General features: G+C 39.6%; 1 protein-coding gene across 2 annotated transcripts in view; it reads left to right on the forward strand.

Moving 5' to 3' along the window:
- The window catches only part of LOC128641805 (uncharacterized), a 216,811-nt gene that overhangs the window by 144,722 nt on the left and 46,754 nt on the right, over positions 1 to 25,335 (forward strand). For both annotated transcript variants that reach the window (XM_053694344.1, XM_053694345.1), the window contains 2 exons: positions 1,498 to 1,597; positions 10,885 to 10,963. In XM_053694344.1, the coding sequence (XP_053550319.1) occupies positions 1,498 to 1,597; positions 10,885 to 10,963 (179 nt within the window). The remainder of the gene's footprint in view (positions 1 to 1,497; positions 1,598 to 10,884; positions 10,964 to 25,335) is intronic.

Consider the following 25,335-nt stretch of genomic DNA (forward strand, 5'->3'; position numbering starts at 1 on the left):
AAATCATTGATAAATGTTGCACACATATATATACATATATATATATAAGTGCATTGGAGCCCTTTTCATTTTTAATAAAGGCTTTAACTATGTATTTACTGTAAATATTCACATAATGTTCTGCACATAGCAGAATATGTTCTATGTATCTATAAACACCAGAATTCAGCACATCAGCTAGAGACAGTGCAAGCTGCCAGGAGGGAGATACTCCAGACAATCCAAGCAACACAAAAAGCAGCGGCACTTGTCCAAATCTTAAAAGGTAGATTTATTGAGGTACAGAGAAACCAAAAAACAAACCGTTTCGGGACTCAGCCTTTAATCATGTGAGCAATTTGGGTAATACCTGCCCCACTACTTATACCCAACAGGTATTACCCATTGTTCACATGATTAAGGGCTGAGTCCTGAAACGTTGTGTTTTTTGGTTTCTCTGTACCTCAGTAAATCTATCTTTAAAGATTTTGACAAGTGCCGCTGCTTTTTGTGTTGATTCTATGTATTTATAAATAGATATTCCTATGTATATCTATTCTATCTATTCTATACCTATATATAATCATGTGTGTGTATATATATATATATATATATATTGTACCAAAATACCATCAGATATATGTAGTAGACATGTGCGATTCGATTCGGTCCGAATTCGATTCGGAGATTCGGATAGATTCAAATTTCCGAATTGCGGTAGTGCCGAATCTACCGAATAAATCCGAATCGATTCGAATTTATTCGGTAAACTCGGATGGATTCGGATGGCCGTGTATTACACTAGTATTGTACAGTATACTAGTGTAATACACAGCATATCCCCTTAACACTTACCGAAATCCCGAATCGATTTGAACCGAATTAAACCGAACCGAATTTTTTACGAAACCGAAATGAATTCATTCTTCCGAATTCGAATCGGTCCGAATCGATCCGAACTGAACCAAATTTTTCAACGCTGCACATATCTAATATGTAGAAATATGTATTTAGAAATAAATAGAACATATTCTGCTATGTGAAGAACATTAGAAAATGAAATATTCATACTTTCATGTTGGGTTAGCACAAATGAGAATACGTAATCGTGTTTGCGCGAGAGTGGGGGAATTACGTAAATGCTCACACGACATTCTAAATTTGGATTTTTGCGCTCATCAGGTTAGCGCAAGAGTGGAAACAGTTTACTTTCAACTCATAATAACTTCTAGCGCAATTAAAGCTCAAGCGGGAGCATTAATTTGTGCTCCACTTGTAATCTAACCCTTTGAATTTAACCTCCCTTTAAAAAAGATCTTGTAAATTACAGAATAATGTGAAGGATTACCCTGATATTGTTAGTTTGCTGTTCGCTTGTCATCTCTAATGAATCTATTGGAAGTTCTTGCACATATGCTGTATTTGTTGTCTGTAGTTCCTGGGTATACAATACAAAGCTTTGCTAGAACATGTTATAAATATTATTAGACATTAAAACAATTCCCTATTTTTTTCCAGATTACAGTCCTGCAGACAATGTTTCCATGAAGGTTTTTCTTCCAATTTCCTGCATAGCAATTTTGGTGTTTATATTATTAATCTATGGCTGCATTTCCTTGTAAGTATATATCAAATCTTCTAATGTTTGTATGTGTGTGTGTGAGTGAGAGTCTATGTGTGTGCGTGAGTGTATGTGAGTGAGAGTGTGTATGTGTATATGAGTGAGTGTATATATAAGTGTATGTATGTGTGTGTGTGAGTGTATAAGTGTGAATGTGTGTGTATGTATGTGTTTGTGCGTGTGTGAGTGTGTATGTGTGTGTATGTATGTGTGTGAGTGTGTGTGTGTATTTATATATCTATATGTCTGTGTGAGTGTATATGAGTGAGTGTATATATGTGTGTATGTATGTGTGTGTGAGTGAGAGTCTATGTGTGTGCGTGAGTGTATGTGAGTGAGAGTGTGTATGTGTATATGAGTGAGTGTATATATAAGTGTATGTATGTGTGTGTGTGAGTGTATAAGTGTGTATGTATGTGTTTGTGCGTTTGTGAGTGTATGTATGTGTGTGAGTGTGTGTGTGTATGTATATATCTATATGTCTGTGTGAGTGTATATGAGTGAATGTGTATGTATGTGAGTATGTGTGTGTGAGTGTATGTGAGTGAGCGTGTGTATGTATATGTCTGTGTGTGTGTGTGTGTATATGAGTGAGTGTATATATGTGTGTATGTATGTGTGTGTGTGAGTGAGAGTCTATGTGTGTGCATGAGTGTATGTGAGTGAGCGTGTGTATGTATATATGTGTGTGTGTGTATATGAGTGAGTGTATATATGTGTGTGTGTGAGTGTATAAGTGTGAATGTGTGTGTATGTATGTGTTTGTGCGTGTGTGAGTGTGTATGTGTGTGTATGTATGTGTGTGAGTGTGTGTGTGTGTATTTATATATCTATATGTCTGTGTGAGTGTATATGAGTGAGTGTATATATGTGTGTATGTATGTGTGTGAGTGTATAAGTGTGTATGTATGTGTTTGTGCGTGTGTGAGTGTGTATGTGTGTGTATGTGTGTGTATGTATATATCTATATGTCTGTGTGAGTGTATATGAGTGAATGTGTATGTATGTGTGTGTATGTATATATGTGTGTATGTGTGTGTGAGTGTTTGTATGTATGTGTTTGTGCGTGTGTGTGAGTGTGTGCATGTATGTGTATATGAGTGAATGTGTATGTATGTATGTGAGTGTGTGTGTATGTAAGTGTGTGTATGTGTATGTATGTGTGTGTGTATGTGTTTGTGCTTGTGTGTGTGTGAGTGTATATGAGTGAATGTGTATGTATGTGAGTGTGTGTGAGTGTATGAGTGTGTGAGTGTGTGTGTGAGTGCACATGAGTGAATGTGTATGTATGTGTGTGTGAGTGTATGTGTGTGTATGTGAGTGAGTGTGTGTGCATGTGTGTGTGAGTGTATGTGTGTGTGTGAGTATGTGAGTGAGTGTATTTGTGAGTGAGTGTGTATGTGAGTGTATGTGTGTGTGTGAGTTAGTGTGTATGTGCATATGTGAGTGAGTGAGTGTGTGAGTGAGTGTGTATGTGTTTTTGTAGCGTGGACTAATTAGCATATTAAGTAATGTTACATGGAGTGTTGTCAGCGCAAGGTTACATTATTAATATGAACTTTTTAAATGATTTAATATGCAAACATTGACTGTGCTGGTGAATATTAAAGGGACATGAACCCCACAATGTTTCTTTCATGATTCAGATAGAGAATACAGTTTAAAAAAAGTTTCCATTTTATTTCTGTTATCAATTTTTCTTCATTTTCTTGTTATTCTCTGTTGAATAGATATCTAGATAGGTAGCGTGCACATGTCTAGTGCTCTTGCTAATGTATAACATTGTTACAAAACTGCTGCCATATAGAGCTGCAGACACGTGCACGCTCCTGAGCTTACTTTACTGCTTTTCAACAAAGCATAACAAGAAAACAAAGACATTTGATAGTACAAGTAAATAGGAAAGTTTGTTAAAATTGTATGTTCTATCTGAATCACAAAATAAATGTTTGTGGGTTTTATGTCTCCCACATGTACACGTAACTCTTAGGGGCCGATTTATCAAACCGTCAATTGGCTCCAATGCATCTATTTCCGCGCAAGCCTTCAGACTCGCCGGAAACAGGAGTTAAGAAGCAGCGGTCTTAAGACGATCGCGTTGATTGACACCCCCTGCTAGCGCCCGATTGGCCGCGTATCTGCTGGGGGCGGCATTGTACAAGCAGTTCACCAGACATGGATAAATCGGCCCCTTAGGCTTTATGCATAGCCCAGACATGTTTTAATTCCTTTATAGTTTTATAAAATATATTTATAAAGATACCTGCCATGCATTTGCACCACAAACAAGGAGCTAAAGTTCAATAAAATACAAATGCATTTAGTGAGAAACACACTCACATTTTTAACCTAATTTTTAGCCGTTACACTGTTTCATACTGATTAAAATTAGACTCATTAAAAGCACACTAAGGGATAAATTTATCAAATGCCGGGCAGACATGATTCGATGTAGCGAATCATGTCCGCCCAGCATCGCTAAATGCCGACAGAGTATGCTGTAACATTGCACAAGCATTTCTTGCCACTCGGCCGCTAGACAGCGCTAGTTCACGTGTGCCATATAGATACCATTGTGCTCACCCCTGTAAAGTTATTTATGAGTCCGAACTGATTGGCTAAAACTCAAGTTACAATCTGTCTTTCTCACATCTCTTCCTGGATGTCCTCTCACTACCTCAAGCTAAATCTCTCCAAAAGTGAGCTCCTTATTCCCCCCCCTTCTTCCAAAATCTCCACCCCCAATCTCTCTATAACTGTCGACAACTCCATCATTACCCCGCATGCCCGATGTCTTGGGGTAACATTTGACTCAGACCTTTCCTTCACTCCTCGCATTCAGTCCTTGGCTAAATCCTGCCGCTTCCACCTTAAAAACATCTCTAAAATTAGACATTTCCTTACACAAGACACAACTAAGATTTTAATCCACTCTCTCATCCTTTCCCATCTTGATTACTGCAATTCTGTCCTCTCTGGTTTCCCTAGCTGCCGCCTAGCTCCTTTACAATCCATAATGAATGCGTCTGCCAGGCTCATCTTCCTTACACGTCGCACTTCATCTGCTGCACCTCTCTTCCAATCCCTTCACTGGCTTCCTCTTGCCTCCCGGATTAAACACAACATTCTGACTCTGACATACAAAGCCCTCAACTGCACTGCTCCCCCCTCATCTCAGACCTTTAGGCCTATCTATCAAGCTCTGAATGGAGCTTGAAGGGCCGTGTTTCTGGTGAGTCTTCAGACTCGCCAGAAACACAAGTACGATCGGGTTGATTGACACCTCAGGGGGCGGCGTTGCACCGGCAGCTCTTGTGAGCTTCTGGTGCAATGCTGAATACGGAGAGCGTATTGCTCTCCGCATTCAGCGAGGTCTTGGGGATCTGATCCGCACTGTCCGATCAGGTCCGCAAGACCTTTGTTAAATTGGCCTCATAGTCTCCAGATACTCTCCCTACCGTCCCCTTTGCTCTGCCAATGACCTCCTACTCTCCTCCTCTCTTGTTACCTACTCACACTCCCGTTTACAGGACTTCTCCAGACTGGCTCCCATCTTGTGGAACTCTCTGTCTCGCTCCACAAGACTCTCCCCTAGTTTTGAAAGCTTCAAGCACTCCCTAAATACGCTACTGTTCAGGGATGCATACAACCTATGCTAACCTTTCTTTATACCAGTCCCTCTCCTCCTTTGCTATCTGCTTGAACCCCCTTAGCATGTAAGCCTAAGAATCCAGCTGTTTGCAGATCACCTTTTTAAGAGCTGACTACAACAGTGCAACTCTCGGCAGGACCCTCTACCCATTTGATCCCTATAATTGCTACCTTGTATACCGCCTATGTTTATAGCGCTGTGGAATCTGTTGGCGCTCTACAAATAACCGATAATAATAATAAAGTCTGTCAAAAGAACTGAGATAAGGGGGCAGTCTGCAGAGGCTTAGAAACAAGGTAATCAGAGTGAGAAAAAATATTTAAAAAACAGTTTGAGCCTATCTAGGTTTAACTTTCAACAATGAATACCATTAGCGTGTTCTGGTATTACAAAGTGGAGCACTAATATCGCTTGCGCGTAAGCGATATGTTGAGCTCCACTTGTAATCTAGCCCCTAATAAGTTAATTACGTTATTTTGCCTCATCACTTGGTTCAGAAAAGAAGCCATGTAAGGCATTTTCTTTAATCTATGGTGTTAAGTGTTTATTGATGGATTAAATTGCAAGGTAAATAGATTAATGTTGTTAGGTAAGCATGTATGATAGAATAAATGGTTTAATTCCTTATGTTGGTAAAAACCTGCACTGTTTTGCAGTTTCTTTATATATTCCTACCTTGCTGAGGACAAATAGGGAAATATAGGTAGCAGGGTTAGACTTGAGAATTCTGTGCGTGTATATGAATTTCTAAGAATTATAAACCCCTCAATTTTAAGAGTAAAATTACATGAAAATGGGGCAAAATAAATAATGAAATTATAATACAGTTATTTTACTAATTTACTTCTGTTATCAAATGTATACTTGTTTTTTTGAGAGCATACTGAGGTAGGCTTAGGAGTTTGTACGTGCCTTGAACACTATGGGCACCATTTATAAAGCTGTAGCTGCAGTTTCTGTGTTTTTTTTTTATTTAATTTGCTTAAAGGGACAATCAAGTCAAAATAAAAACTTTAATGATTCAGAAAGAGCCTACAGTTTTAAGACACTTTCCAATTTACTTTCATTATCAAATTTTGCACAGTCTTTTTATTTTCACACTTTCTGGGGAACCAGATCCTACTGAGCATGTGCGCAAGCTAACAGGGTATATGTATACTAGTCTGTGATTGGCTGATGTATGTCACATGATACAGAGGGCTGGAAAATTGGAAAATAAATTTTGTCAGAGAAAATGTACTGCTTATTTGAAATTCAGAGAAAGTGCTATTGCATTGTCTTTTTATTATGTACTTTTTAATTATGTATTTCTACTGCATTGAATTGTTATTTAAAGGGACAGTATTCTTGATTTGTTTATTGTTTAAAAAAGATAGATAATACCTTTACTACCCATTTCACAGCTTATATTAATATACTTTATAACCTTTAAACCTCTAAATCTCTGTTTATAAGCCTTTGTAGGGCACCTCTTATCTAAGTGCATTTTATCAGCTTCTCAGAGCAAGACATTGCTAGTTCATGTGTGCCATATAGATCATATTGTGCTCACTCCCATGGAATTATTTATGAAGCAGAACTAATTGACTAAAATGCAAGTTTTAAATAGCACTGAGATAAGGGGCAGTCTGCAGAGACTTAGCTACAAGGTAATCACAGATGTAAAAGTATATCAATATAACTGTGTTGGTTATGCAAAACTGGGGAATAGGTAATAAAGGGATTATCTATCTTTTTAAACCATAAAAGTTTTAGGGTAGACTGTCCCTTTAATTCTTCTGGTATCCTTTGTTAAAGAAGCAGCAATGCATTACCAGGAGCTAGCTGAACACACCAGGTGAGCATATATGTGCAGTCAACAAAGAATACAAAAAGAACAAAGCAAATTAAATAATAAAAGTAAATTGGAAAGTTGTTTAAAATTGCATGCTCTATTTGAATTATTAAAATATTATTCTGCCTTTACTGTTTTTTTGAAAAGCAAACAAAGGCACCTCACAGTGTAAGTCAGCTTAAAGGGACATGAAACCCATATTTTTTTCTTTCATGATTTAGAAAGAGCATGCAATTTTAAACAACTTTCTAATTTACTTATGTCATCTAATTTTCTTCATTCTTTTGATATCCTTTGCTAAAAAGCATATCTAGATAGGCTCAGTCGCTGCTGAATGGTGGCTGCACATAGATGCCTAATGTGATTGGCTCACACATGTGCATTGCCATTACTTCAACAAAGGATATCGAAAGAATAAAGGAAATTAGATAATAGAAGTAAATTGGAATGTTGTTTAAAATTGTACTCTCTATTTGAAACATGAAAGGAAATGTTTGGGTTTAAGATCCCTTTAAGAAACGAATATTATAACAAGAAAATGACATTCTGATAAAGACTATTGGACTTATAATAATAATTTCCCTAGTGACATCATCACATTTTTGGAGGTCTAGAGGTGTCAAATACCAAGCAAAACAGAAAGTCATTTATGACTATGTTTGAAATAAACTGTTTATTAACATGTTTATAGCTGCCTTTCAAATCATTGCCAAAGCTGTTTGAGAAACTAGGGGATGTAGTTTGACTTGAAAGTCTGTTTAATCTCGTCTATGAAATCCTATCTGAAATGGGAACATTTAGCTTTGTACTACACATGAACTTGAAAATGATCTCTTGCTTAAAGGGACATGTTATCCAAATGTTGAAGCACTTGAAAGGGATTCAGCATATCTGTAAAAAGCTGACTAGAAAATATCACATGACCATCTCTATGTAAAATGTCCTCAGTAGCCACAACACATTGTAAAGAGATTTAGCCAATCAGGATGCTAGGACTTGCAAGGTAGCATGCACCTTGCATGTTTAGGCACAGTTATGTTATATCCACATCTTACAAGTTTTAAGTGAAATCTCATTAGATCACAGTAAAGTAAAGCTGATTTTTTTTTACATGCAACTGACAGTAGTTGAAGAAAAACTGCTTAAAGTGAATTTCAACTTTTATGATAAAGTGCCCGGTTTTAAAAAAAAAAAACTATTAAAATTCATGAAAGTTTACATTGCACCGGATTTTACAAATACTTACCTTCTTCTCCTGAAACGCTGGATCGCCGATCCCCCCACCTACTTCTTCCTGCTGTACTTACACAGCAATGACGAAACTGGCTTCCTCCAATCATGACGTGGCCTCACCATATGGACGCTCCTGGGGGGAAGCCGTGATTGGAGGAAGACGGTTTCGTCATTGCTGACGAAGTACAGAGGACCTGCAGGCGGGGGATGGGCGATCCGGCATTTCAGGAGAAGGCAAGTATTTGTAAAATCCGCTACAATGTAAACTTTCATCAATGAAAGTGCCCCTGTTTTTAATAGTTTTTTAAAAACCGGGCACTTTATCATGAAAGTTGACATTCACTTTAATTGTAGTAAAATTAAGAAATTTTGAGGTAAAATATCTTCCTTTTTTACATGGAAATGTATAGGTGACATTTTCTTGTCAGTTTGTTTTTAGCTATGCGGCATCACTTTCAAGTAATTTAGCATTATGGGTATTATGTCTCTTTAAAGGCAACTGTTACCCATAAGCTAAATCACTTAAAATAATGCACCACATCTCTAAAAATGGACTAGAAAATTTCATATGAACATTTTGGGGTCGATTTATCAAAGGCTTCGCTTGCCTATTTTCTACTTCAGCTGCAGGTTCTCACAAGAGAACCTGCAGCCCATATTTATGAAGTAGCGTTCATCAGTCCCCTGCTTCCCTAACTTTTTTCCACCTCTTAGGTAGAGAATTTTAATCTTCACGGTCTCGTCCGAACAGGGAGATTGACAGCTCCTGTCCACACATGATTGGCTGTGGGAGCGGCGTTGCACAACAGCACAAAATAGAGCTCTTGTGCAATGCTCAAGTCCGGCCGTAAAATTCAGCCCGCCAGAGGCAAGCTGTAGCGGACAGGGGCGCATATGTATGTCCCTGTCTGCCATCGATTGATAAATCGAGCCCTTTATGTCACTATTTCCTCTATAGCCACATCCCTTCCCATTTTAAAGGAACTTTCAGCATCCAATCAGGAGCATGCATCTATCATGTGCTGGTGAAAGGAAAAAAGAGTAGCTGAATGGTAACTGCTCAAAAAGTGTGCTGATCTTAGTTTCAAATGAAAAAAAAAAACACAGATATACACCATAAAACATGTTGGATGATATGTCGCTTTAAATCAGTGTTTCTCAACTCCAGTTCTCAGGACCCTTAACAGGCCAGATATTCATTATGAGGCCCATTTATCAAGCTCTGTAACCCTGTCCGCCTGCTCTGAGAAGGAAGAGAGGAATCGCCACAATTCAACCCGATCGATTTTACCAAGCAAAACAGAAAGTCATTTATGACTATGTTTGAAATAAACTGTTTATTAACATGTTTATAGCTGCCTTTCAAATCATTGCCAAAGCTGTTTGAGAAACTAGGGGACGTAGTTTGACTTGAAAGTCTGTTTAATCTCGTCTATGAAATCCTATCTGAAATGGGAACATTTAGCTCTGTACTACACATGAACTTGAAAATGATCTCTTGCTTAAAGGGACATGTTACCCAAATGTTGAAGCACTTGAAAGGGATGCAGCACATCTGTAAAAAGCTGACTAGAAAATATCACATGACCATCTCTATGTAAAATGTCCTCAGTAGCCACAACACATTGTAAAGCGATTTAGCCAATCAGGATGCTAGTCCCAGGACTTGCAAGGTAGCATGCACCTTGCATGTTTAGGCACAGTTATGTTATGTCCACATCTTACAAGTTTTAAGTGAAATCTCATTAGATCACAGTAAAGTAAAGCTGATTTTTTTTTACATGCAACTGACAGTAGTTGAAGAAAAACTGCTTAAAGTGAATGTCAACTTTTATGATAACGTGCCCGGTTTTTAGAAAAAACGATTAAAATTCATGAAAGTTTACATTGCACCGGATTTTACAAATACTTACCTTCTTCTCCTGAAACGCTGGATCGCCGATCCCCCCACCTGCTTCTTCCGGCTGTACTTACACAGCAATGTTCCTTTAAATCAGTGTTTCTCAACTCCAGTTCTCAGGACCCTGAACAGGCCAGATATTCATTATGAGGCCCATTTATCAAGCTCAGTATGGAGCTTGTGGTTGTGGGCCCATGTTTCTGGCGAGTCTGAAGACCGCTGCTCCATAACCCTGTCCGCCTGCTCTGAGCAGGCGGAGACGAATCGCCACAATCGGGTTGATTGACACCTCCCTGCTGGCGGCCCATTAGCCGCGAATCTGCAGGGGGCGGCGTTGTACCAGAAGCTCTTGTGAGCTGCTGGTGCAATGTTGAATACGGAGAGCGTATTGCTGTCCGCATTCAGCGAGGTCTTGCGGACCTGATCCGCACTGTCGGATCAGGTCCGCAAGACCATTGTTAAATAGGCCTCTTTATCTTAACTAGAGCACAGGTAAAATAATAACACACACATATATATATTAGATTAATAAAAAACATAAATAACTCATATTTTAGTTGTATTATTATTATTTCAATGCACATATATTTCTCTTGATATTTGTATTATTTAATTTAAATCCTTTTCATATCATGTATCATTTATCTCTCTGTTTATATTTTTAGTTTTAAGAAAAAATGGTGGAATAACATCCCAGATCCTGCAAAGAGTAAATTGGCTCTACAAAAGTTGCAGATATCAAAGGTAAGTTCCCATAGTTTACTGGGTACACTGAACCCAAAAATGTTCTTTCGTGATTCAGATAGAGCATGAAATTTTAAGCAACTTTCAAATTTTCTCCTATTATCTATTTTTTTTTTGTATCTTTATTTGAAATGCAAGAATGTAAGTTTAGATGCCGGCCCATTTTTGGTGAACAACCTGGGTTGTCCTTGCTGATTGGTCGATAAATTCATCCACCAATAAAAAAAGTGCTATCCAGAGTACTGAACCAAAAATAAAAGCTTAGATTCCTTCTTTTTCAGATAAAGATAGCAAGAGAACGAAGAAAAATTCATAATAGGAGTAAATTAGAAAGTTGCTTAAAATTGCATGCTCTATCTGAATCACGAGAAGAAAAAAATTGGGTTCAGTGTCCCTTTAAGCAAACATTTGAAAAGTCCATCTAAGAAATACAATTGCAATAGAGAACCATGATTTAGTCGCAGAAAGTAAAGGGAAACTGTACTGTAAAAATTCATCATCTTTAAGTGGATAAGCATTAAAGAATTACGTAAATCTCCTTTACCTTTATTTTGTCATTTGAAATAGCTGCATTTCCTTGTTGTATTGCCACTTATACTGAAAATGTTTGTTATTGGATACTCTGTCGTTTGTGGTGTGTCAAACAATATAAATGCCATGTGTACATAGACATGACTGGTATGCTTTTTTAACGTTTAATATTTTAAAAAAGTTTTAAAAAGTTTTAGTTTTTTTAAATCTTTGAGAAAACCTTGTTTTCTGATTTAGCGATATTTTTTTTTTCTAAAATCATTGTCAGGTAGACTGTCAGTCATTCCCCTATCTGTCAATCATTCTCCTAAACCCCCCACCTTGCCTTCATATCCTCCTTTCACTCTAACACAGGTGCTTAGTAATTTTGTTTGGTACGCCTAGCACACTGAGCTGCTCTGGGAATCTTAATATCCAGAGTCATTACTTCTTCTGAGTACTTGCTGTTCATTCAAGAAGGTTATCTGAAAATCACCAGGAGTTTCCACCTCCATCTTTATGGTAGAGTTATATATATATTATTCTTATCTGGATTGTTTATACGCCTTCTCCTGACTGGAAGTGGATTCTACTCACTGCCTACTTCCACTTCATTCAACTCCTGTCTACTAAAGTGAGGAATCTACCTACCCTAAGTGCTGCTACATTGGAGGGACCGGAGTTAAGCCACACCCTCTTGTGACGTCACCTGTAACGTATACTAACGATTCCTTCGATACTCACACAGCACTTCACACATAAGTTGGAAAGGTACTTTCTTCAAATATCCATAGATTGAACTTACTCAATATTGTCTGTAAATTCAAGCCGCTGTCACATTACTCGATTGTATCCATTTGCCTGTGTGTCTTGGATATCACTGAAACTAGTTACATTCGACTAGACTTAGAGTTTTGCGGCCAAAGGGGTGCGTTAGCTACGCGTGTTTTTTCCCCCCCCCGCACCTTTTAAATAACACTGGTATTTAAAGTTCTCTGAAGGGCTGCGATAGGCTCCAAAAAGGGAGCGTAGAGCATAATTTACCGCCACTTCAACTCTAAATACCAGCGTTGCTTACGGTAGCGGCCAGCTTGAAAAACGTACTCGTGCACGATATCCCCATAGGAAACAATGGGGCAGTTTGAGCTAAAAAAAACCTAACACCTGCAAAAAAGCAGCGTTCAGCTCCTAACGCAGCCCCATTGTTTCCTATGGGGAATAACTTCCTAAGTCTGCACCTAACACCCTAACATGAACCCCGAGTCTAAACACCCCTAACCTTACACTTATTAACCCCTAATTTGCCGCCCCCGCTATCGCTGACACCTGCATTTTATTATTAACCCCTAATCTGCCGCTCCGTACATTACATTATACCTATGTACCCCTAATCTGCTGTCCCTAACATCGCCGACACCTATATTATATTTATTAACCCCTAATCTGCCCCCCCAACGTCGCCGCTACCTTACCTACACTTATTAACCCCTAATCTGCCGACCGGACCTCGCCGCTACTCTAATAAATGTATTAACCCCTAAAGCTAAGTCTAACCCTAACACTAACACCCCCCTAAGTTAAATATAATTTTTATCTAACGAAATAAATGAACTCTTATTAAATAAATTATTCCTATTTAAAGCTAAATACTTACCTGTAAAATAAACCCTAATATAGCTACAATATAACAAATAATTATATTGTAGCTATTTTAGGATTTATATTTATTTTACAGGCAACTTTGTATTTATTTTAACTAGGCACAATAGCTATTAAATAGTTATTAACTATTTAATAGTTACCTAGTTAAAATAATTACAAAATTACCTGTAAAATAAATCCTAACCTAAGTTACAATTAAACCTAACACTACACTATCAATAAATTAATTCACTAAACTACCTACAATTACCTACAATTAAATCAACTAAACTAAATTACAAAAAAATAAACACTAAATTACAAAAAATAAAAAAAGAATACAAGAATTTTAAACTAATTACACCTACTCTAAGCCCCCTAAAAAAATAACAAAGCCCCCCAAAATAAAAAAATGCCCTACCCTATTCTAAAATAAAAAGTTACCAGCTCTATTAACCCACCCAAACCCCCCCTTAAAAAACCTAACACTAAGCCCCTGAAAATCTTCCTACCTTATCTTCACTCAGCTGGGTATCACCGATCTGTCCAGAAGAGGGTCCGAAGTCTTCATCCTATCCGGGCAGAAGAGCTCCTCCAGAGGGTCCGAAGTCTTCATCCTATCCGGGCAGAAGAGGACATCCGGACCGGCAGACATCTTCATCCAGACGGCATCTTCTATCTTCTTCCATCCAGCGTGGAGCGGGACCATCTTGAAGCAGCCGACGCGGAGCCATCCTTCTTCACCGACGGACTAACGACGAATAAAGGTTCCTTTAAATGACATCATCCAAGGATTGGATTCTATCAGCCAATCGGAATTAAGGTAGGAAAAATCTGATTGGCTGATTGAATCAGCCAATCAGATTAAAGTTCAATCCGATTGGCTGATCCAATCAGCCAATCAGATTGAGCTCACATTCTATTGGCTGTTCCGATCAGCCAATAGAATGCGAGCTCAATCTGATTGGCTGATTCAATCAGATTTTTCCTACCTTAATTCCGATTGGCTGATCAGCCAATCGGAATTTGAGGGACGCCATCTTGGATGACGTCATTTAAAGGAACCTTCATTCGGATTTAGGACGTCGGTGAAGAAGTATGGCTCCGCGTCGGCTGCTTCAAGATGGTCCCGCTCCGCGCCGGATGGAAGAAGATAGAAGATGCCGCCTGGATGATGTCTGCCGGTCCGGATGTCCTCTTCTGCCCGGATAGGATGAAGACTTCGGACCCTCTGGAGGAGCTCTTCTGCCCGGATAGGATGAAGACTTCGGACCCTCTTCTGGATGGATCGGTGATACCCGGCTGGGTGAAGATAAGATAGGAAGATCTTCAGGGGCTTAGTGTTAGGTTTTTTAAGGGGGGTTTGGGTGGGTTAGATTAGGGGTATGTGGGTGGTGGGTTGTAATGTTGGGGGGGTATTGTATGTTTTTTTTACAGGCAAAAGAGCTGTTTTCTTTGGGGCATGCCCCGCAAAAGGCCCTTTTAAGGGCTGGTAAGGTAATAGAGCTGGTAACTTTTTATTTTAGAATAGGGTAGGGCATTTTTTTTATTTTGGGGGGCTTTGTTATTTTTTTTAGGGGGCTTAGAGTAGGTGTAATTAGTTTAAAATTCTTGTATTCTTTTTTTATTTTTTGTAATTTAGTGTTTTGTTTTTTTTGTAATTTAGTTTAGTTGATTTAATTGTAGGTAATTGTAGGTAGTTTAGTTAATTTATTTATTAGGTTAGGTTAGTGTTAGGTTTAACACTTGTAACTTAGATTAGGATTTATTTTACAGGTAATTTTGTAATTATTTTAACTAGGTAGCTATTAAATAGTTAATAACTATTTAATAGCTATTGGACCTAGTTAAAATAAATACAAAGTTGCCTGTAAAATAAATATAAATCCTAAAATAGCTACAATATAATTATTCGTTATATTGTAGCTATATTAGGGTTTATTTTACAGGTAAGTATTTAGCTTTAAATAGGAATAATTTATTTAATAAGAGTTTATTTAGTTAGCTAAAAATTATATTTAACTTAGGGGGGGTGTTAGTGTTAGGGTTAGACTTAGCTTTAGGGGTTAATACATTTATTAGAGTAGCGGCGAGGTCCGGTCGGCAGATTAGGGGTTAATAAGTGTAGGTAAGGTAGCGGCGACGTTGGGGGGCAGATTAGGGGTTAATAAATATTATGTAGGTGTCGGCGATATTAGGGGCAGCAGAATAGGGGTACATAGGGATAATGTAGGTGGCGGCGGTGTGCAGTCGGCAGGTTAGGGGTTACATTTTTTTATTATAGTGGCGGCGATGTGGGGGGGGCCTCGGTTTAGGGGTACATAGGTAGTTTATGGGTGTTAGTGTACTTTATAGCACAGTAGTTAAGAGCTTTATGAACCAGCGTTAGCCCATAAAGCTCTTAACGCCTGACTTTTTTCTGCGGCTGGAGTTTTTTCGTTAGAGTTCTAACGCTCACTTCAGCCAAGACTGCTGTATTGAAAAGTTGCGACTGGAAAGTGAGCATTAGACCCTTTCCTGACTGACTCTAAATACCAGCGGACGGCCAAAAGCAGCGTTAGGACCCCTTAACGCTGGTTTTGACGGCTAACGCAGAACTCTAAATCTAGGCGATTGTTTCTTCTATTAGAGACTTGTGATTACCAGATTCAAATCAATTCCTCACTTAAGGCTTCTATTGGTTCCATTCTATAATAAGGATTCATTAGCCTAGTGAAACAAACAAACATTTACAGTTGTTCTGCAGTTGCGCTCCTACAACATATATTTACTTTTTATCAACCTCTAAATAAATATCAAGTTGCAGAAGCGTTACAATCATAAAGAATGCCATAGGAAATTATTTTCAATAAGAATAAAGTGACCACAATTTATATAATCTACTATATCAGGATTTCAACAGTTCTCATACTATTAATCGTGAAACCACTAATTGACAAGGTTTAATAGATCTAGACCAGTGATGGCGAATCTTGGCACTCTAGATGTTTCAGAACTACGTTTCCCAAAATGCTTATGCATGCGGCAGGCTAGTCGAGCATCATGGGAAATGTAGTTCTGAAACATCTGGAGTGCTAAGGTTTGCTATCACTAATCTAGACTAGGGGGCCGATTTATCAAGTGTCTTGCGGATATGATCCGCTGTAGCAATCATGTCCACCAGAAATCGATAAATGCAGACAGCATATGCTGTCTGCATTTTTCATTGCACAAGCAGTTCTGGTAAACTGCTTGTGCAATGCTGCCCCCTGCAGATTCACGGCCACTAGTAGAGGGTATCAATCAACCCGATTGTATGAGATTAGGTGTATTGATGTCCGCAGCCTCAAAAGCAGCGGACGAGTTAAGGAGCAGCGATCTTAAGACCGCTGCTTCTTAACTCCTGTTTCTGTCGAGCCTGAAGGTTCTCGCGGAAACAGGGGTGTACGACCCCATTGGGGCGGTGAAAAAGCTGCCCCTTTGTATTGATAAATACATCTAAAATGGAATATGTGGCCATTTCAGATCATATTGCACATGTGCAAGATTATAGAATTATTCCAAATCTCTTTATAACACTCACAAATGTCGAAAAGCCAGATTTGCCATTTATCAAGTGCCATGGGCTGTTAAATTCATTGTGTCCATTTTGTTGATATTTGGTTGATATCTTGTGGTCCAATGACTTGTGATTACCAAACTCAATGCTCTCCATGCATCAAATAGGTGGCTTTTGTGATATCTGATATTTTTCCAAGACAAAAATGTTTTCGTTAATTTTTGTGGTTCTTCCAATGTTGAAAAAGGTTTATCGGAAGCCTATAAACAAAATTGATAACACTGAAAAAGAGGCCTTGTTTTGGTATTAGGTATTATGGATGGAACTGTGGATGTTTGAGCAATATTTGATGGGGATTGTGTGTTTTGGCTGGGTTCTGGCTATCACTTTGACTGTTTGCCATTAAGTACCAGTGGATTTAATTAAGGTGGCAAATGATAAGTGAAACAAAGAGTGGGTCATGTGCAGAAGGGGTTTCTTTACACAACACTAGTGTAAATGCTTGGTGGGGAGATAGACACTATTACAGAACCCTGGGACCAGGAAAACACTTTTAAAATCACTAGAAAGTAGGCATACCCAGGTGCGGGTATTATTGTTATACTTTATTTATGAAGCGCCAACATACTCCACAGCGCTGTCAATGGGTACAATTCATTTAAATAAAACAATTATATAAAACGTGTAAGAGACAAGACAAAATTTTAATTTTACAAACACATACTGGAGGGATTGAGGGCCCTATTCCCATGGGAACTTACAATCTAAAAGGGTAGGCGGTTGAGAAACAGGAGGTGAGGACTGCAAGATTGAGAAAGTTGTTAATGCAGAGTTGGATGAGGGAAATGTTAGGTAAGTGAAATTAATTTATAAAGTTTATTAATATAACAATGTTGGTTGTGCAAAGCTGAGGAATGGGTAGTAAAGTCGTTATCTATCTTTTTAAACAATAAAAATATTGGTGTTGACTGTCCCTTTAAAGTCAAAGATGTTATCTGCATGTTGTTGTTCAAATGAAATGTGTTATGTAAGGGCACCAACCACTGGTACAGTGTTGCAAAAGGCATATTTACCAACCGTCTACTTCCTGTGAGATTTTAATCTTAGGTAGATTTAGTTTTTTAACAAAGGACAGTTCATGTATCATTTTATTTTCTCATAGTTCTTCAGGAGTAATTTTTTTTAAATTTTTTTTTATTTGTGGTAACAAAGTAATACATAGTACGGAATACAAAACATGAGGCATATAAAAGGAAATTACTGTGAACATTGGTTGGAAAAACATCAATGTGGTTACGTGGTTACATCTCAACACTGAATATTTGAATGGTGTGCGATTTACTAACAGAGAAAGAATACAGACACTTGAAATCCTATGCTGCTTGTTATATACAAGGGTGTATACTGAAAATCCATGTTTGTAGCGACAAGAGAGGATACCACAATATTTTATACACTTCACAACTGGTTTGATATAACATAGAGTCTCATTCTAAATTATATTGTGTTGATATACAGTGTCATTTAAAAATTGTCTCATTTTAAACAGATTGGCTACCTGTCTGGCATAATGAGGGGTGGAGAGGGGAAGAGGGGGATGAGTGAGTTGGGGGGGAGGGGGGGGAGAGAAAAAAAAAACGGAGGGAGTTTATTAAATTTCTCTTTATTTCCTTCCTCTCTGTGGACGGTTTAGTTATCAATATGGAAACTTGTCCAGCCAGGGTGCCCATGTGGTATAATAAAAGTCTAATTTGTCTAATGATTTATGGGAGTAGAGTTCCATCTTCCTGAGGTATTCAATTATAGCTAAGATCTGCGAGAAGGGGGGTGGGTCCTTATTCTTCCAAGCTCTTGCAATAGCAAGCTTAGTGGCCATGAAGAGGAAACTTTGAGATCTTCATATGGATTAAAGAGATTTCTGGCTTGTAAGGAGGTGACAAGGATAATTGGTGGATCATGTCAAAGAGTTTTCTCCAGACAGCCTGAATCCTCGGACATGACCACCACACATGCAGGGTTGTGCCCAATTGATTGCAGCCTCGCCAGCAGTATGGGGAGTGTGTGCCATAGATTTTATGTAATGTAACCGGGACTAAGTGCCATTGCACCAAAATTTTATACTGTAGTTCCCATAGGGTGGTGCAATGCAGTCATTTTTTGGTGGTAACTGATCGTCGAAACCAGGTGTCTGCATCGACTGTGAAACCTATCTCTTTTTCCCAAGCTATATATTGGGGTATCTTGTGGTGAATGTGAGGTTCGAGGAGTAATCTGTAATGGAAGGACAAAGAGTGTTTAAGAGAACAACTCTGTATCCATTTGCTTTCCCATAGTGTTAGTTGACGTGGACCTTGCTTAGGGTATCCCAAGCCCTCAGCCAGGAGCTCAGATGGAACGTCTCAAAATGTAACCAGCCCGGGATGCAGTGCATTGCGCATAACTGCGGGTGCGACAGCCATCTGTCATTGAGGTATAGATCTGATACTGATTTGACCTGAAGGTTTCGCCAGTAATCTACATGAGTCAGGTAGGCAGAATATGACGCTTATTAAGGAGAGGGCAGGTGATGAGTGGGGGGAGCTGCATGTATTGCATGATCCCAAAACCGAAAGGGCCTCCTGAAGTATAGGGGATGTTGTATGTAAGTTCTGCCTATCATGCTGGGGTATCCAGATAAGGTCAGAGAGTTGCAAGCTTGGCGGGATTAGGGAAGCTTCCAATTCGTGCCATCTAGGGGGTCGTTCTGATATATTCCAGCTCATGATATGAGCAAGATGGGCTGCGTTATAATAAATGATGATATTAGGAATGGCTAAACCCCCATGTGAGAGTGGTCTCTGTAATATTTGTCTGGAGGTTCTGGTTTTTTATCTTTCCAAATGTAGGCGGCAATAAGGCCCTGCAATTTATTAAGAATCGGCCTAGGGATGTTATGTGGAATGCATCTGAATAAGTAGATAAGTTTTGGGATAAAAGACATCTTAACCGCCGCTATTCTCCCAGACCACGATATCTCCCGATAAGCCCAAGAGAGTAGAAGATTTTAGAATTCTGAGAGTCTCTCTGAGTAATTCTTGGCAATTGTGATGGTAGGGTCTGGGCTCAAGAATGTCCCTAGTATTTTAATACATTGGGAGTTCCAATGGAATTGGAAGACACGCTGTAGATGTGTTAAGTTTGGGGATGATATATGAATAGGTAGAGCTTCAGTCTTGGTGAGGTTCAATTTATAAAAACTCATTGATCCGAATTGATCAAGAAGCTGAAGGACTGCAGGAATGGAGACATCAGGGGTCTTCAAGAATAAGGCAATATCGTTGGCATAAACGGAAATCTTGTGTTGTGAATTTTCTGTGGGGATACTGTATATTTGGGGGTCCATTCTAATTGCTTGGGCTATTGGTTCTATAGATAAAGCAAATAAGAGGGGAGAAAGGGGGCATCCCTGCCTGGTGCCGTTAGCTATGGTAAAGGAGGTGGAATGAAAACCAACCCCCTTAATTCTGGCGGTCAGGGTGGAGTAGAGGACTTGAGTAGCTCGTATAAAGTCAAGAGGAAGATCAAAGGCTCTCATTACTTCCCACAGGTAACCCCACCTGACCCTGTCAAACGCCTTCTCGGCATTGAGAGACAGGGCCACGAATGGATCTTCTCCAGCAGAAGCAATGGTGAAAACATTTACTATACACCTATTAGCATCTGGGCCCTCCCTATGTGGAATAAAGCCCACCTGGTCAGTATGGATCAAATAGGGTATGACTGTGACAAGTCTGCTGGCCATTATTTTAGCGTATAGCTTGGTGTCCAGGTTGAAATGGGGCGGTAGCTGCTACAATTATCTGGGGGTTTATCCGGTTTTAAGATCATCACTATTGTGGCTTCTAAGAATTCGCTGTCAAAGGACCCTGTGCGCATGACTTCCTGAAACATTCTACATAAAATGGGGGTGATGATAGGTTGATATGTCTTATAGATTCTGGCTGTGAAGCCGTCAGCGCCAGGGGGCTTCCCTAGTTTCAAAACTCTAATGGCCCTCTGTACCTCTTCAATCGATATTGGCGTTATGAGGTTAGAGTAGTACTCTTGTGGAAGTTGGGGTAGGTGTAATGTTTCTAAAAACAGGCGGACTTCCTCAAGGGGCAGTGGGTTCCTGTCCAGACTAGGCTCTAAGTTGTAGAGAGAAGGATAAAATAATTTGAATGTTTCTCCAATATCCCTGGGGGAGAATACCTGCTTATTGCAAGAAGTTTGAATGGAGGCAATCTTATAGTGTGCCTGCACAATGACATAATTTAGCTGCTAGTAATGAAGACGCTTTATTTCCACGGTAGTAGAATATACACTTGAACTTCTCTAACATAGACTGTACCCTGTAGTGCTCAACGTCTTGAAGCTGTTTAGAGATTTTAGCTATTTCATCTGCAACAGATGCAGAGTAAGCTAAGTTCAGTTGCCCCTTCAATATTCTTAATTGTGCAGTGAGAACCAACAAAGGGGCTCCCCATTCCTTACGGGCCTTAGCTTCTATGCTAAAAAAATGTCCTCTAAGATAGGCTTTGAGCGATGCCCACAGAGTCTGTGTTGAGGTTTGGAGATTATAATTATTGGTCAGGAAGTCTATTAAATCCTGGGTTGACTTTTTATGGACAGGATCTGTAACCGTCCAATTCGGGAGTCGCCAGGATGTTAGGGGGGATATGTAGTAGTGGGGCTGAGCGAGAGATTAAGTGCATCATGATCCGACCAGGAGATAGTAGAGATTTTGGTATACGTAATCAGATCGAGCATTCTTGAACTGGTGAAGTAGTCAATGCGGGTATATGATTTATGGGGGGATGATTAGAAGGTGGATTCTCTATCTTGTGGGTGAAAGGATCTCCAACAATCATATAGATCATATTGATTAAGGAGATTCTGGAATGCCCTAGAGAGGGAATGAGTCGATCTCTCTGAAGTGGATACCCTTGGGCCCAGTCTGTCAAGAGAGTAGTCCCAGATGAGATTGAAGTCACCACCCAGAATCAGTTCACCTTGTTTCACAGCAGACACAGCCCCGAGAAGGGATCTCAGGAACCAAATTTGTTTCGAATTGGGGCGTAAATATTGACTAGAGTTAGTAAGCTATTGTTCAATTTGCAGATTAAGATAATGAAGCAGGCTTGTGGGTCAAATTCTGCATATATAGGGTCATATCTAATGTCTTTACTAATTAGAATAGCCACTCCTCTAGACTTAGAGGAGAATGATGCTTCAATAACTAAAGGGTATCTTTTGAGTGTGTGGGGTGTATCTGAAGTGGATGTCCAATGTGTCTCCTGTATAAAGGCTACATCCGTCCTGGTTTTCTGTAAATAATTTAGAAGCAGGCTACGTTTTGCGCATGAATTGAGGCCTTGGGTATTGATAGACACTAGGCGTAAAGTATCCATCCTGTTGGAGAAAGAGGAAAAAAAAAAAGGGGGTGTGGGAAGAGGGAAGGGAAAGGGCAGAGGTGTCTAGATTATGGACAGGTGGTTATTAGAGATTATGCACTGAATACATCAGAATGATTAAGGAGAAACATAATATATGTGAATATAACTATAAGAGGTATGTAAAGTTATGAATTAGAGGGGAGTCAGCGGTCAAAAGCCGCTCTAAATAAAAGGGGAAGGGGAAGAATGTGGAGGCAGAGGTTGGAGCAGAGTGTCCTGAAAAAGGCGATGTATGGTAGACTAGGGTAGATAGGGCTGTCAGTGAGTGGAGATGGTGAGGTGGTGGTTTTACAAATGTGGGTATTAAAGGTATGATAAGTGTCAGTAAGGTAGGGGGACTAGTCCCCTTCCTAGCTCCAAATGGAAGAGGTTTCATGTCCAGGGAGTTAGATGGGTTTGGAGGGTACATAATGAGGAGAGGAGGGGGTATTGAATGGGCAGAGGGGTATAGGATTAGAATGTAGAGATTCCAACTGTATTAGAGTAAGTACGTTTGTATGATATGTCAGGGTACAACAGGCATAATAACATTACAATCAGCTTACATATAGTTAAAAAAATAATCATGATCAACCTTAAACAAACTATACATAGAACTTCAAATTCAGAGCCCCCACGTACCTCACCTCTCACAGGTAGCATCTGAAAGGAAGAGAGGTTAGAGGGTGAGGGCATGGACCCCGCAAGGCAACCATGATAGTAGATGTGAGGAGGACTATAACGGAAAATTAAGATGGCATTAGTGCATGCGATGTAGTCTAGGATAGGTAAAAGGCTAATTATGTTCAACAAAAAAAAAGGAGGATCTGTAAAGTTATCAGGGGCTGGCCTAATTGTCAGGTGGTTTACAGACCTAGAGCATGGGGACTTGAGAAGGAAATGGATCCTCCAATAATCTGTATATGCCAAGATTAAGAGGCATATTAGGTTACGAGGGGCCTGCTTCGTGTGTTATGAGTTGGGGTTACCGTGGTAATAACTTCCCTATGTAGCGATGTACCTGAACTCTAGCTTATCGTTTGACTAGGTCTCTAGTGTGGGTGGGCAGGGTTCCTCACGGTATGGTAGATTGTAAGGTGTATCATGGGGTTGAGGTTGCGGGGTCACACATCAAAACATATTAACAGTTAAATGTATTTTAGTTTTCAAACAAAATAGCCAACAGTGGGAGGCTCATTCATGATATGCATGTGATTAAATCTGTTACAGGCCTCAGATGATAAGATTAGGGAAAGGGGTAAACAGAATCCTTTTCAAGGATAGTAGGGAGCAGAGTGTGTTAAGTCTGTCTGAGGTACTGCGTGGGTATGGTAACGTGCTCATATAGGACCAAGGGTAGGCAAAAAGGAGGGCAAGATGTGTACCCGTATGTGAGCCCCTTTGGAATCTGATCGAAGAGAGTAGTCGATAACGTCCCGGTGAGATTCTTAGAACTCTATGACTGATTCAGTTGTTGAAGAATATACAATGGAGTTAAATAGGGCTAGTGAGCTGTCCAAAGGGTAAGATAAGTACCCGTATGTAAGCTCCTATCAAACCCATAAATAGACAATGAGCAAAACACTATGTGGCGATCATAAAACGGTAAGGAGGGAATTCCTGGTTGAAGGAGGTCCTTTCTCTTGCCTTGTTGATCAGGTCTTTTTGGGAGAGGGTGCCACTCTGAGGCCGTAGGGTCAATGCCTGTAGAACTTTCAGAAGACTGTGTCTTAGGATTTAGCGGTTGAGAAAGTTCCAGCGTCTGAAGCAGTTGCATCCCCTGTTCTGGTGTCGAGACTATATAGGAGCGATCTCCATGCTGGAAGAAAATCTTGACTGGGAATCTCCATCTGCATATCACGTTGTGTCGTCGGAGAGCCTGTGTGAACTGTTGGAATGGTCTGCGTTTAGCCAAAGTGTGTGGGGAGAGATCTGAGTAGATATGGACTACATCATATGGTGCTGTCAGAGATTTGTTGATGAAAGAGGCTCTAAGAATTTTTTCCCAAATGGTATAGTAGTGCAGGCTAATTATGACATCTCGTGGAGTCGTGGGCTATCTGATGCCGAATTTTGTGGGCATAAGGCTCTGTGGGCTCTGTCCATGTGTAATTCCTGCTCTGTAGCAGCGCCAATCAGTGCTCTGAACAGACACATATAAAATTTAGATAGGTCTGCATTGCCTACTTCCTCAGGTATGCCACGCAGTCAGTGATTATTGGGGCGTGATCGGTCTTCTAAGTCCGCTAGCTTGGTTTCAAGAATTCTGATTTGTTCCGCTAAGTTCTGTGAATATGACAGAAGGTTGGCATGGTCTGTGTTAAGATCTTCATGTTTCCTCTCAAGCGTCTCGGTACGCTCGCCCAAGGAAGCAATGTCCCTTTTGAGTTTGCTCACCGATTGCTTAAGATCTTGTTTGATAGCGGCGTGGTGTGTGTCCATTTTGTCTGATAACGCCCTTATGGACTCCAGTACGGAGGCTTGGAAGGAGGCAAAACGCTCTGTGTGCATGGGTTCAGTTCTAGAAATCCTTCTATAGGAGCTAGAAGATCCTCTTGAGTCATCATCTGATAGATCCTGATTTTACTGTGGAAGTGATCTGTCAAAGTTTTCTTTGGGTGTTTTTGGTGTTTAGGTTTTCTCTTCACATTGTGTGCCATCCTTCACTCCTCAATTAAGTTAGTATTTGTTGATTCCTCTATGGGGTGCGGATGAAGAGAAGGGAAACAAAACAGAAGGGGAGTACCTGTGGTTATAGCTCCTGGAATGTAGGTAAAAGCTAAGGAGGGGATTCGCCCAGTGCCCACTGCCTCAGGGAATTAGCAGTGCATATCTCGGTAGGTAAAGCTATACATTAGATGAGACTGTGATTTGTAGTCTGGAGAAAACTGCAGGTGGTAGAAATCCCCCTCCTAGGGATGTGCCTTCTTCAGGAGTAATTTATAGACAAACTTAGGAGGTATAAGATACTGGTATTATATGAGTGAGAATTCAATAGAGACTGTACAACTCTGTAAGGATAATTAGAAATGTAATATAAATAAATATTAGTTATGGGTTTGCAACTGATCTAGGCAAGAGAGAGATGGTTCTTTAATCTCTTGTATATGAGAACTTGCTTTGTAAATATAAACTGTGTTTTTTCATGTGTAGTTGGCAGGTAAAGGGATATGAAACCCATAGGAAGAGATTACAAGTGGAGCACTAATTAACGCTCCCACTTGAGTGTT

This window comes from Bombina bombina, chromosome 11 (genome assembly GCF_027579735.1).
Source record: "Bombina bombina isolate aBomBom1 chromosome 11, aBomBom1.pri, whole genome shotgun sequence".
NCBI classification, from domain to species: Eukaryota; Metazoa; Chordata; class Amphibia; order Anura; family Bombinatoridae; genus Bombina; species Bombina bombina.